This window comes from Triticum urartu, chromosome 3 (assembly GCF_003073215.2).
Source record: "Triticum urartu cultivar G1812 chromosome 3, Tu2.1, whole genome shotgun sequence".
NCBI lineage: Eukaryota > Viridiplantae > Streptophyta > Magnoliopsida > Poales > Poaceae > Triticum > Triticum urartu.
In genome coordinates this window covers 439,420,019-439,432,974 of record NC_053024.1, presented here as the reverse complement: position 1 = coordinate 439,432,974, position 12,956 = coordinate 439,420,019, and the positions used below count along the sequence as shown (strand labels likewise).

Here is a 12,956-nt window from a genome sequence, read left to right as displayed (position 1 = left end):
CTCGGAACCAGGAAACATTGGAATCGGTGAGGAATAATACTCGATGAAGGCTCATAATAAGCAACATGGTTCGATGATATTATCAAGATACCAGAGGGTAACACTAGGAGGTAGAGCAAAATAGAGGGTTGACAGGTGTATTGATCTACAAAAGACAAGTACTTTAACTTGTCCGAGAAAAGGAATCAAGGAATATCAACATGGCCGAAACCATAGTTGCAAGGGATCCAAATCAAAGACACCGGAAGAATTATCCAACTAATTAAAAGTTTTTCAAGAAGCTTCCATGATAAGTTCCACATTAGGTCCATGGGCATGAACACAAAGTTCAAGGTCGACTCCCGCTTCTCCAATTCATAACCTTTCATTCACTTCTCTTTTCGAAGAAGTTGTGGTGTTGAATTATCTGGCAAAATACCAGACGAGCATGACTCGTGAAAACTTTTGAGTTCACACATATTAAGGAAGGCATAGATTCAACCCGTCAGGGTATCATGGAAACATATACCACAAGCTTCAATAGTAAATACCACCAGCTCGAAGCATGGTTCACAAAGCAGAGGATACAATTTACCAAAGGCATTATATACCCATAGAAAGGCTCACAAGGTTATTCAATATGAAGGTCATTGTCGGATAAAATCTGACAAAGGGTCTGGTGGTCCACAAGGGATCTGATGTGAGCATCGGTACTCCACCAGAGGAAGAAAGAATGCAACAAGGTCAGATTATAGAAACAACTGACTAACTCAAAGCTCAAATGCAAAAGAATTAAGATTTCCAAATCAAGGGATCAGAAGCATAGGCTCTGATCAAAAGATAAATGAGTTGAATAGTCATAGATCGACAATCAATCAAGGTTTGAATTGCTGAGAACCAACTCATGTTCGGAGTGACGTCTGAGGCCGGAAGAACAAATTCTATGGTCTGATTGAGGATTGCGAGCATTTGCAACATATTGAATCAACGGACTCAAATGATGATGACCAAGGATGCCAATAAAATTACCACACTTATGTGATTAATCATAATGAAAGCAAGCAAGAAATTCCAGAGCAATAGGTTGCTGAGGATAGGAAGATCGAATGGTATTTCGAAGACTTCTGTGAAACACATGAACAACTGGGGACGAGTGGATACTCGGTAAGTGTGAGAAAGTATCCGTAGGGGTATTTCTGCGGCAAGGAACTACAAGACAGTGGTACAAGGGATTCTTAAAAGTCGGAGAGCAATTCGAGGCATCTTGTAACAACAAGAGAAACTCAGAGTAATGGTATGAACAACAAGTGTATGCCGTTATCCATATGGATATATCGGTAGTAGGGAATTGAAAATGCAGAGGGCACAAGGGTCTCGGGAATGGTCGAAGAGTATCTTCAAAATCTTCTGGTGCAGTAGACAATCATCTGGAATGAGGGGCTCTCCGGGAGAAAGTATTATCGAGAACCTAAAGTTAGATTTAGTAAAACCATTTTAACCCGAATAGGGGAGAGATCAGAGTCCCAGAGTAGAGACGAGGAATAAAAGATCCTAATACCACCCAATGGCGACGTGGGCCCATGGGCCGCACAGCCATATTAGTAAAATAGTTTTCATCGACTAGACTCAACTTCGGCCAAGGAGTGTGGAAGGGGGATTCCTACAGGCAGTCGGCTCTGATACCAACTTGTGACGCCCCTAATTCAATCGTACACTAATCATACACGCAAACATGTACGATCAAGATCAGGGACTCACGGGAAGATATCACAACACAACTCTACAAATAAAATAAGTCATACAAGCATCATATTACAAGCCAGGGGCCTCGAAGGCTCAAATACAAGAGCTCGATCATAGACGAGTCAGTGGAAGCAACAATATCTGAGTACAAACATAAGTTAAACAAGTTTGCCTTAAGAAGGCTAGCACAAACTGGGATACAGATCGAAAGAGGCGCACGCCTCCTGCCTGGGATCCTCCTAAACTACTCCTGGTCGCCGTCAGCGTGCTACACATAGTAGTAGGCACCTCCGGTGTAGTAGGAGTCATCGTCAACGGTGGCGTCTGGATCCTGGGCTCCAACATCTGGTTGCGACAACCAGGTAGAAGGGATAGGGGGAAAAGAAGGAGAAAGCAACCATGAGTACTCATCCAAAGTACTCGCAAGCAAGGAGCTACACTACATATGTATGCATTGGTATCAAATGGAATAAGGGTATCATATGTGGACTGAACTGCAGAAAGTCGGAATAAGAGGGGGATAGCTAGTCCAATCGAAGACTACGCTTCTGGTAACCTCCATCTTGCAGAAAAAGAAGAGAGTAGATGGTAAGTTCACCAAGTACCATCGCATAGCATAATCCTAACCGATGATCCTCCGCTCGTCGCCCTATGAGAGAGCGATCACCGGTTGTATCTGGCACTTGGAAGGGTGTGTTTTATGAAGTATTCGGTTCTAGTTGTCATAAGGTCAAGGTACAACTCCGGGTCGTCCTTTTACCAAGGGACACGGCTATTCGAATAGATCAACTTCCCTGCAGGGGTGCACCACATTTCCCAACACGCTCGATCCCCTTTGTCCGGACACACTTTTCTGGGTCATGCCCGGCCTCAGAAGATCAACACGTCGTAGCCCTACCTAGGCACAACAGAGAGGTCAGCACGCCGGTCTAAATCCTATGGCGCAGGGGTCTGGGCCCATCGCCCTTTGCACACCTGCACGTTGCGAACGCGGCCGGTGAGCAGACCTAACAACCTCCATTACAAAGGAAGTTGCGTTACGCGGTCCAACCCGGCGCGCGCCGCTCAGTCGCTGATGTCAAGAAGGCTTCGGCTGATACCATGACGTCGAGTGCCCATAACTGTCCCCACGTAGATGGTTAGTGCGTATAGGCCAGTGGCCAGACTCAGATCAAATACCAAGATCTCGTTAAGCGTGTTAAGCATTCGCGAACACCGACCAGGGCCAGGCCCACCTCTCTCCTAGGTGGTCTCAACCTGCCCTGTCGCTCCGCCACAAAGTAACAGTCGGGGGCCGTCGGGAACTCAGGCCCACCACTACCTGGATGGAGCCACCTGCCCCTTCAGCCCCCATCTCCAAATAGTATCACCGGTAATGTAACAGTGTAAGTATATAGTATATGCCCGTGATCACCTCCCGAAGTGATCACGGCCCAGTAGTATAGCTTGGCAGACGGACAAGAGTATAGGGCCACTGATGGAACACTAGCATCCTATACTAAGCAGTAGGATAGCAGGTAAAGGTAACAACAGTAGTAGCAAGGACAGGCTATGCAGCAGTATAGGATTAACTGAAAGCAGTAACATGCTACACTAATCTAATGCAAGCAATATAGAGAAGAATAGGCGATATCTGGTGATCAGGGGGGGCTTGCCTAGTTGCTCTGGCAAGAGAGAGGGGTCGTCAACTCCGTAGTCGTACTGGGTAGCAGCGACGTCGGTCTCGGTGTCTAGCGGAAGAAGAGGGGGGGAAGAAATAGTGAATACAATGCAAACAGATGCATAACGAAGCATGGCAAGGCAAGGCGTGATGCTAGGCGTGCCCTAACGCGGTAAGAGGTGATACCGGTGAAGGGGGGAAACATCCGGGAAAGTATCTCCGGTGTTCCACGTTTTCGGGAAAAGAAACCGGAGGGGGAAAGTTGCGAGTTCGATAGGTTAGGGATGCGTGGCGGACGAACGGGCTGCGTATCCGGGTTCGTCTTGTCGTTCTGAGCAACTTTCATGTTGAAAATAATTTAATCCGAGTTACGATTAAAAGATATGATTTTCTCAAGTTTTATTAATTTCTGGAATTTAATTAATTATTTAAATTAATTCGAACATGGATTTATGACATCAGCATGATGTCATGCTGACGTCAGCAGTCAACAGGGTTGACTGGTCAACCTGACCAGTGGGTCCCACTGGTCAGTGACACATTTTAATTAAAACATTTAATTAACCTAATTAGTATTAATTAGGGGGGTGGGCCCCACTGTCATACTCTGTTAGTTAATTAACAGTAGTTAATTAGGTTAATTAGTCATTAGATTAATTAATCTTAATTAGTTAATTTAATTAGAATTAATTAAGTTAATTAATTAACTATTTTTATTTTTTTATTTTTTTATTTTTATTTTTTTATTTTTTTATTTTTTTTTGTTCTCAGGGGGTGGGCCCCGGCAGTTTGTGTCACAGTGGAGGCAACGGGGAGGGTTAGCGGGCGCGTGTGTAACGAAGCCCCGGGGTATCTAACGCGGCCGCGGTGCGAGGCGAGCCGGCGCAAGGGAGCGTGTGCGCGCTCGCGCACGGCGGGGCAGCGGCGCTGTGGCAGGGGGAGCGGTGCATGGCCCTGGGCGGCAGCAGGCGCCAATGGCGCAGAAGCCAAAGGCGAGCGCGCGTGGCCAGCGGAGCAAGGAGCTGCACGGGGCAGGGCACGCCAGTGGATGCTGGGTGCAGGCGCGTGCGGCGGGGCAGGACGCGACGTCGAGCTTGCGCGTGCGAGGCGGGATGGTGCGGGACCGCGGTCGTGCGGCATAGGCGACGAGCAAGGAAGCTCGGGGTGGGATGCGGCGGTCGAAGACGGCGCAGCAGCGGCTGCGGCCCGGCGGGAGCCACGACAGTGGCCGCGGGGTGGCTTGGCCGGAGCAACAGGGGGCGGCGCTGGGAAGGCGGGAGGTCGCGGCGGTGGACGGCGGGGCGTGGCGGCGAGCAGCGGGACAGAGGCGGCCGGGGACGTGGTGCGCGGGGTGGCGCACGGGGCGGCGGGGGCAAGCAGCGGCAGGAGAGGAGGCGCGGCCATGGGCGCGCGGGAGCGCGCGGGCGAGGGGCGACGTCGCGTGACGGAAGGAGCGAGCGGGGCTGCGGGCGCGGTGACGAGGCGAGTGGGCGCGACTGTGGCGGCGTGCGCGCGCGTGCACGTCGGCGCGAGGGAGTAGAGGCGCGCAGAGCAGCAGCGTGCGGTGTCCGAGCGGAGCGGAGGGAGGCGGGGCCTCACTGCGATTTGTAGGGTCGGAGGCAGCGGGCGTGAGGAGGAGGGTGAAGACGACCGGGTGACGGGGAGGCAGTCCGGCGGGGGGGGTCCGGCAGGGGGGGAGCGGTCCGGCGAGGGGCGTCGATGGGGTCGAGGCACGGTTGCCTCGATCCAGATCCAGCAGGGGAGTGGGGTGTGTGGGGGCGAGGGGAGTGGGGAGTGGGGAGTAGGGAGTGGGGTGATTGGGGAGGGAGTTTAGGGTTCGGTCGCCCCATGGGTAATGTAGGCGCCGGCTGGGCCGGCCTGTTTGGCACCCAGGCCATCTGGGCCATAGCCCAGCGAGCGGGGTGTTCTCTTTTTTTGATCTTTTCCTTTTTCTTTATTTTCTTTTCTGCTTACTTATTTCTCCTATCATGTTTTCTTTTAGCCTTTAATTTATTATCAAATCTAAAAGATAAAAGTAGTTTCTAATTCAGTGTGTCTAAATATACTACTGCCACATTAACTATGGACCCTAATAAAATAGTTTAGTATTTTGTTAATTGTAAAAGGCATGTAATTAACTGTTTTTGATACTGTCATAATTATTTTAAAGCCTTTAACACTTCTTCAGAGTTTGGTTTCGCCACCACAATTACCTATGATTTATCCGACACCTTTAGGACATTTTTGTTTTAGCATTTCAAAACTTTCGTTGCTTGCTTGATTTTGAATTTGAATTAGAATCGTTTTCGAACTAACGCAAGGTTAGCAACAGTAATGGAGGTGACGTGGCATCATTAGCAGAGGGTTATTGTAGCTTAATTATCCGGGCGTCACAGTTCTCATTGCCAGATATTCTCAAATATTCTAGAAAAAATCATATTTAATTTTCAGGGCATTTGGAGAACTTTTATTTTCGGGGTATTTTTTTGCATGGATAATTCAGAAAACGGACAAAAAATACTATTTTTGCTTTATTTACCATAAATAACAGAAAGTAAAAAGAGGGTATAGAGAGTTGTGTTTTCTAAATTCATCCATCTCATGCTCATCAAAAGGAATCCACTAACAAGGTTGATCTGGTCTTGTTAACAAACTCATTTCAAATAACATGAAACCGGAGAATTTTCGAATAACACTAGGTTACCTCAACGGGGATATGCATGTTCCCAACAATAAGAATATCATATCTCTTCTTGACAGTAGGAAGAGGAAATTCAAAACCTCCAATAGTAATTGTTGAAATTTTTCCAATAGAATTGATACTGTGACTTGAGGTTGTTTCCTCGGAAAGTGTACCGTATGCTCATTACCATTAACATGAAAAGTGACATTGCCTTTGGTGCAATCAATAACAGCCCCTGCAGTATTCAAAAAGGGTCTTCCAAGAATAATAGACATACTATCGTCCTTGGGGATATCAAGAATAACAAAGTCCGCTAAAATACTGACGTTTGCAACCACAACAGGCACATCCTCACAAATACCGGCAGGGATAGCAGTTGATTTATCAACCATTTGCAAAGATATTTCAGGAGGTGTCAACTTATTCAAATCAAGTCTACGATATAAAGAGAGAGGCATAACACTAACACCGGCTCCAAGATCACATAAAGTAGTTTTAACATTGTTTCTTTTAATGGAACATGGTATAGTTGGTACTCCTGGATCTCCAAGTTTCTTTGGTACTCCACCCTTAAAAGTATAATTAGCAAGCATGGTGGAAATTTTAGCTTCCGGAATCTTTATTTTATTAGTAACTATTTCCTTCATATATTTAGCATAAGGATTCATTTTAAGTATATCAGTCAAACGCATACGCAAAAAGATAGGTCTAATCATTTCAGCAAAGCGCTCAAAATCCTCATCACCCTTTTTCTTGGATGGTTTAGGAGGTAAAGGCATGGGTTTCTGAACCCATGGTTCTCTTTCTTTATCGTGCTTCCTAGCAACAAAGTCTCTCTTGTCATAACATTGATTCTTTGATTGTGGGTTATCAAGATCAACAGCAGGTTCAATTTCTACATCATTATTATTACTAGGTTGAGCATCAACATGAACATCATCATTAACATTATCACTAGGTTCATGTTCATTACCAGATTGTTATTCAGCGTCAGAAATAGAAATGTCATTAGGATTCTCAGGTGTGTCTACAACAGGTTCACTATAAGCATGCAAAGTCCTATCATTTTTCTTTCTCTTCCTTTTAGAAGGACTAGGTGCATCTACATTAGTTCTCTGAGAATCTTGCTCAATTCTTTTAGGATGGCCCTCAGGATACAAAGGTTCCTGAGTAACTTTACCTCATCTAGTTGCAACTCTAATAGCAAAGTCATTATTTTTACTATTCAATTCATTGAGCAAATCATTCTGAGCTTTAAGTACTTGTTCTACTTGAGTGGTAACCATAGAAGCATGTTTACTAATAAGTTTAAGTTCACCTTTAACACTAGCCATATAATCACTCAAGTGTTCAATCATATAAGCATTGTGTTTCAATTGTCTACCAACATAAGCATTAAAATTTTCTTGTTTAACAATAAAATTATCAAACTCATCTAAGCATTGGCTAGCAGACTTATTACAAGGGATTTCGGCTTTATCATATCCATAGAGAGAATTTACCTTTACTACCTGTGTCGGGTTATCGAGACCATGTGTTTCTTCAATAGGTGATGAATTGTATTTCTTCAATAGGTGGTAAATTCTTAACATCTTCAGCTTTTATACCTTTTTCTTTCATAGATTTCTTTAATTCTTGCATATCTTCAGGACTGAGAAATAGAATATCTATTTTCTTCGGAGTTGGCTTAGGAGTTGGTTCAGGAAGTGTCCAATTATTTTCATTGGTCAACATATTATTCAATAGAATTTCAGCTTGATCAACTGTTCTTTCCCTGAAAACACAACCAGCACAACTATCTAGGTAATCTCTGGAAGCATCGGTTAGTCCATTATAAAAGATATCAAGTATTTCATTTTTCTTGAGAGGATGATCAGGCAAAGCATTAAGTAATTGGAGAAGCCTCCCCCAAGCTTGTGGGAGACTCTCTTCTTTGATTTGCACAAAATTATATATCTCCCTTAAAGCAGCTTGTTTCTTATGAGCGGGGAAATATTTAGCAGAGAAGTAGTAAATCATATCCTTGGGACTATGAACACAACCAGGATCAAGAGAATTAAACCATATCTTAGCATCACCCTTTAATGAGAACGGAAATAATTTAAGGATATAATAATAGAGAGTTTTCTCAGCATTAGTGAACAGGGTAGCTATATCATTTAATTTAGTAAGATGTGCCACAACAGTTTCAGATTCATAGCCATAGAAAGGATCGGATTCAACCAAATTAATTAACTCAGGATCGACAGAGAAATCATAATCCTTATCAGTAATAAAGATAGGTGCAGTAGCATAAGCAGGATCATATTTCATTCTAGCATTCAGATATTTTACTTTAAGCTTAGTTAATAGTTTCTTAAGATCACTTCTATCATTGCAAGCTAAGAAGTCTCTAGCAGTTTCTTCATCCATAACATAAGCCTCAGGAACAACAGGCAATTCATATCTAGGGGGAGAATCTTCATCATCACTTTCATCAATATTATTAGATTCAATAATTTCATTCTCTCTAGCCCTAGCAAGTTGTTCATCAAGAAATTCACCTAGTAGCACAGTAGTAGGAAGGAAAAAAATAGTTTCATCATAAGTATCATGCATAGCAGAAGTAGCATCATCAATAACATGCGGCATATCAGAACGAATAGCAGAAGCAGGTTTAGGTGTCGCAAGCTTACTCAAAACAGAAGGTGAATCAAGTGCATAGCTAGATGGCAGTTCCTTACCCTCCCCCCCTCGTAGTTGAGGGAAAAATCTTGGTTCTTTGATCTTTCAAGTTCTTCACAATGATAAGCAGATATAAATCCCAAGTGACTCAAAGAATAGAGCTATGCTCCCCGGCAACGGCGCCAGAAAATGTTCTTGATAACCCACAAGTATAGGGGATCGCAACAGTTTTCGAGGGTAGAGTATTCAACCCAAATTTATTGATTCGACACAAGGGGAGCCAAAGAATATTCTCAAGTATTAGCAGCTGAGTTGTCAATTCAACCACACCTGGAAACTTAATATGTGCAGCAAGGTATTTAGTAGCAAAGTAATATGATAGTAGTGGTAACAGTGGCAAAAGGTAATGATAGCAAAAGTAATATTTTTGGGTTTTGTAGTGATTGTAACAGTAGTAGCGGAAAAGTAAATAAGCGAAGAACAATATATGGAAAAGCTCGTAGGCATTGGATCGGTGATGGAGAATTATGCCGGATGCGATCGATCATGTAACAGTCATAACCTAGGGTGACACCGAACTAGCTCTAGTTCGTCAATGTAATGTAGGCATGTATTCCAAATATAGTCATACGTGCTTATGGAAAAGAACTTGCATGACATCTTTTGTCCTACCCTCCCGTGGCAGCGGGGTCCTATTGGAAACTAAGGGATATTAAGGCCTCCTTTTAATAGAGTACCGGACCAAAGCATTAACACATAGTGAATACATGAACTCCTCAAACTACGGTCATCACCGGTAAGTATCCCGATTATTGTCACTTCGGGGTTAACGGATCATAACACATAATGGGTGACTATAGACTTGCAAGATAGGATCAAGAACTCTCATATATTGATGAAAACATAATAGGTTCAGATCTGAAATCATGGCACTCGGGCCCTAGTGACAAGCATTAAGCATAGCAAAGTCATAGCAACATCAATCTCAGAACATAGTGGATACTAGGGATCAAACCCTAACAAAACTAACTCGATTACATGATAAATCTCATCCAACCCATCACCATCTAGCAAGCCTACGATGGAATTACTCACGCACGGCGGTGAGCATCATGAAATTGGTGATGGGGGAAGGTTGATGATGACGATGGCGATGGATTCCCCTCTCCGGAGCCCCGAACGGACTCCAGATCAGCCCTCCCGAGAGAGTTTAGGGCTTGGCGGCGGCTCCGTATCGTAAAACCCGATGAATCCTTCTCTTTGATTTTTTTCTCCATGAAAGTGAATATATGGAGTCAAGGTTGAGGTCGGTGGAGCATCAGGGGGCCCACGAGGCAGGGGGCGCGCCCCCACCCTCGTGGACAGGGTGTGGGCCCCCTGACATGGATCTTTCTTCCAATATTTTTTATATATTCCAAAATAATTATCCGTTGAGTTTCAGGTCATTTCGAGAACTTTTATTTCTGCACAAAAATAACACCATGGCAATTCTGCTGAAAACAGCGTCAGTCCGGGTTAGTTCCATTCAAAGCATGCAAGTTAGAGCCCAAAACAAGGGCAAAAGTGTTTGGAAAAGTAGGTATGACGGAGACGTATCAGCAGCGAGGGGTAAAAACCCGCGCTACTACTATCAACTTAGTAGTAGCGAGGGGTAAAAACCCGCGCTACTAGTAAGTAGCGGTAGCAAGGGGTATAAACCTGCGCTACTAGTAAGCGTCTGCCTATAAGCTTTTCCCTAGTAGTGCTAGTACACCCAGTCCTCTGAGATCAGCTCCACACTCCCCTTTGGTTCCACCCATTGATTTTATTAGAGAAGAGGTGATGGGATCAAGTTGACAGTTCTAAGATGAGTTGCTCAAGTTTGTCCGTGACCGGGGACACGACTAATCATGATTAGGTTTATACACTCTACATAGGTTTGTGTACTTTACCTGTGATTCCTGATCACACCCTTGTGCCACTAAACTACACTTATGAGTAGCTAGGTAGATCAAGACAAGACTTTTGGGAAGTAGTAGCCCTCTCTGAATGGCAGACTCAGTCCAACCTACACATCCTACATCTGTTGGACTACCCAGGAAGATTCCCGCAACCTACTTGGCCCAGACATAGCCCATATTGTATCGCAGTCACACACATAAGCTACTCAACATTGAACTCGTACAATCCCTTTGAGCCTGGGCGGTTTCCCACAAAGCTATCGACGACCAAGCAATACCGAAGCACCGCCCAAATGATTCATTAAATTAAGTTGTTACTAAATAATCAACCATAAGGTTGTATGGTGGTATAGTAATTGATGTTTCCCAATCCTTGTCATAGCAGCTAAGCAACTACTTGATGGTTACAAGGTTAGGGTAAGTTTTGACCTAAGTTGTCATGTACTGGGTTATATAGAATTTACCATCCTAAACTCACACACCTACCATGGAAAACTACAATGCAAAGAAAATAATGGGTAACATGATCAAAGTGGAACTTGCCTCGTATTGACGATTCTTCAAACTCACAATCTTGATCATGTTTACTCTTCGCTCTCACATCTAGAAGAGACATGGACACGCCAACATCTGGATTAGCATGTCATCTAAGGGCATCACACCGACCCTCAAACCGCCCGCATACGTCCGGACAGCACGGCCCAAACTGCGGAAGTCATCCAACGCGGGCTTGTATCGGTCTGCTCGATGGTTCGCACATGTTTTTCCTGTAAACCAGAGACAAAATTGGGGGCTTTGCGGGCGTTCGGGACATTGCCACACCCTCGTTTGACCGTCTTGGCCCACCCAACAACCCCACCCGCCTCTCCCGCGCTTTCCTTCCGATGCACGTGCGCTTCACGTGCAGCATCAATGCCTGTCCAGAGCATACAACGGCCGACATTGATGTCGTGATGTGACCGGAATTTAGGGCGCTGACCGACGCGACCTCTCGGGAGCCGCCGCTTCAATGCGGATGCAGCTTCCTAAGGAACCAACTCTGGTTGATGCGCCTCATTGAAGTGGCTGACCAGCCCTTCGCATGGCATCGTCGTGGTTATTTAAGCCGTGCTTCGATGCTGTCCACGTCGCAATCTCTCCGCTCTTCCTCCTCCTCTCCTCCCCGCCCCTCTAACTCCACAACACTGGCAATGGACAATTCGTGGGCCTCGGCGCTGGCAGCTGGCGATTTTGGGACGGGCTCCGGAGGATCGTGGAGACACCGCCCTCGAACTCCGGGGTCGTCGTCTTCATCGGCGGGCGGCTCCTCGACAAAAGCGAAGATCGTCATCTCCTCGGTGGGCAACAGTCCATGCCGCCGTCTGTGGCCTAGGTGTACGCCGCCATTGATGAGGAGTACGAGCAGCAGATGGAGTTGATGCTCCATCGCTCCATAATCCACCTGAATGGCACGGCTCTACCACCAAGGATGCTCCTCCCCGTGAAGCCTGAACTGGCATCCCCTCCGCAGTCTCCGCCGTGCAACCGCAACGTCCAAATCGAACACCACATGAAGGAGGAGCCCCTCTCACCGCTGGGGTGGTGCATGAAGGCGGAGAGCCTCTCGCTACCGCCCCGGCGCGTGAAGGAGGAGCGGTTCTCTCTGCCGCCCTAGTGCGTGAAGGAGGAGCGCCACTCGTCGCCGTCCGTGCCCAATGCGATCGTGAAGGCATGCGGATGCCTTCGCCATTACCTCAGCGGCGGCGGCGGTGGCAGCTATAGCTCTTCATCGTCTCGGAGCACCCTAACAGCGCAGGAGTACGCCGACAGGGAGCGGCGCCGATCATACAGGTGCAACGCGGCGCGCCGGCCCTAGACCGCTCCATGACGGCGGAGACAAGCAAGCGACGTCTCCACAGCCTCGACGGGGAAGGGCCAAGAACAGCGAGGAGTGGTCTCTCAGCGAGATCACGCCGCTAACGCCGCCTCCACCAAGGCCTGCCCCCTCCCCCGCGCGCCCACGGGGATCATCCGCGAGCGTCAGGCGACTGCCCGGAAGCCCTGCCGCGACGTCGCCCCCTTCCGCTGCCCGAAGCACGACAACGACGACGACGAATCCGGCAACGATGATGGGGGGAAGAGCCGCTGGCCAGCCCGGCATGGCCTACGAGGCCACTGTCAAGTATAGGGTAGTTTAGAGTTTTTGTTTTAAGGCTTTTAGTTCACAGAACAAAATATCATTCGGTTTTATATTAAAATTATCCTAGTTTAGATGAACTTCACCCGTTTTATATGAAATCCGTTGTGT

At 46.3% G+C, this 12,956-nt stretch overlaps 1 protein-coding gene across 1 annotated transcript; it reads right to left on the bottom strand.

Annotated features, from left to right (window-relative positions):
- Nucleotides 1-4,153: 4,153 nt before the first annotated feature.
- On the bottom strand, nucleotides 4,154-5,142 carry LOC125546853 (predicted GPI-anchored protein 58; the record flags this gene model as incomplete). The annotated part of the gene is made up of 1 exon (XM_048710966.1): nucleotides 4,154-5,142. A coding segment is annotated over exon 1 (633 nt), but the record flags the coding sequence as incomplete, so codon positions are not given.
- Between the last annotated feature and the right edge of the window lie 7,814 nt (nucleotides 5,143-12,956).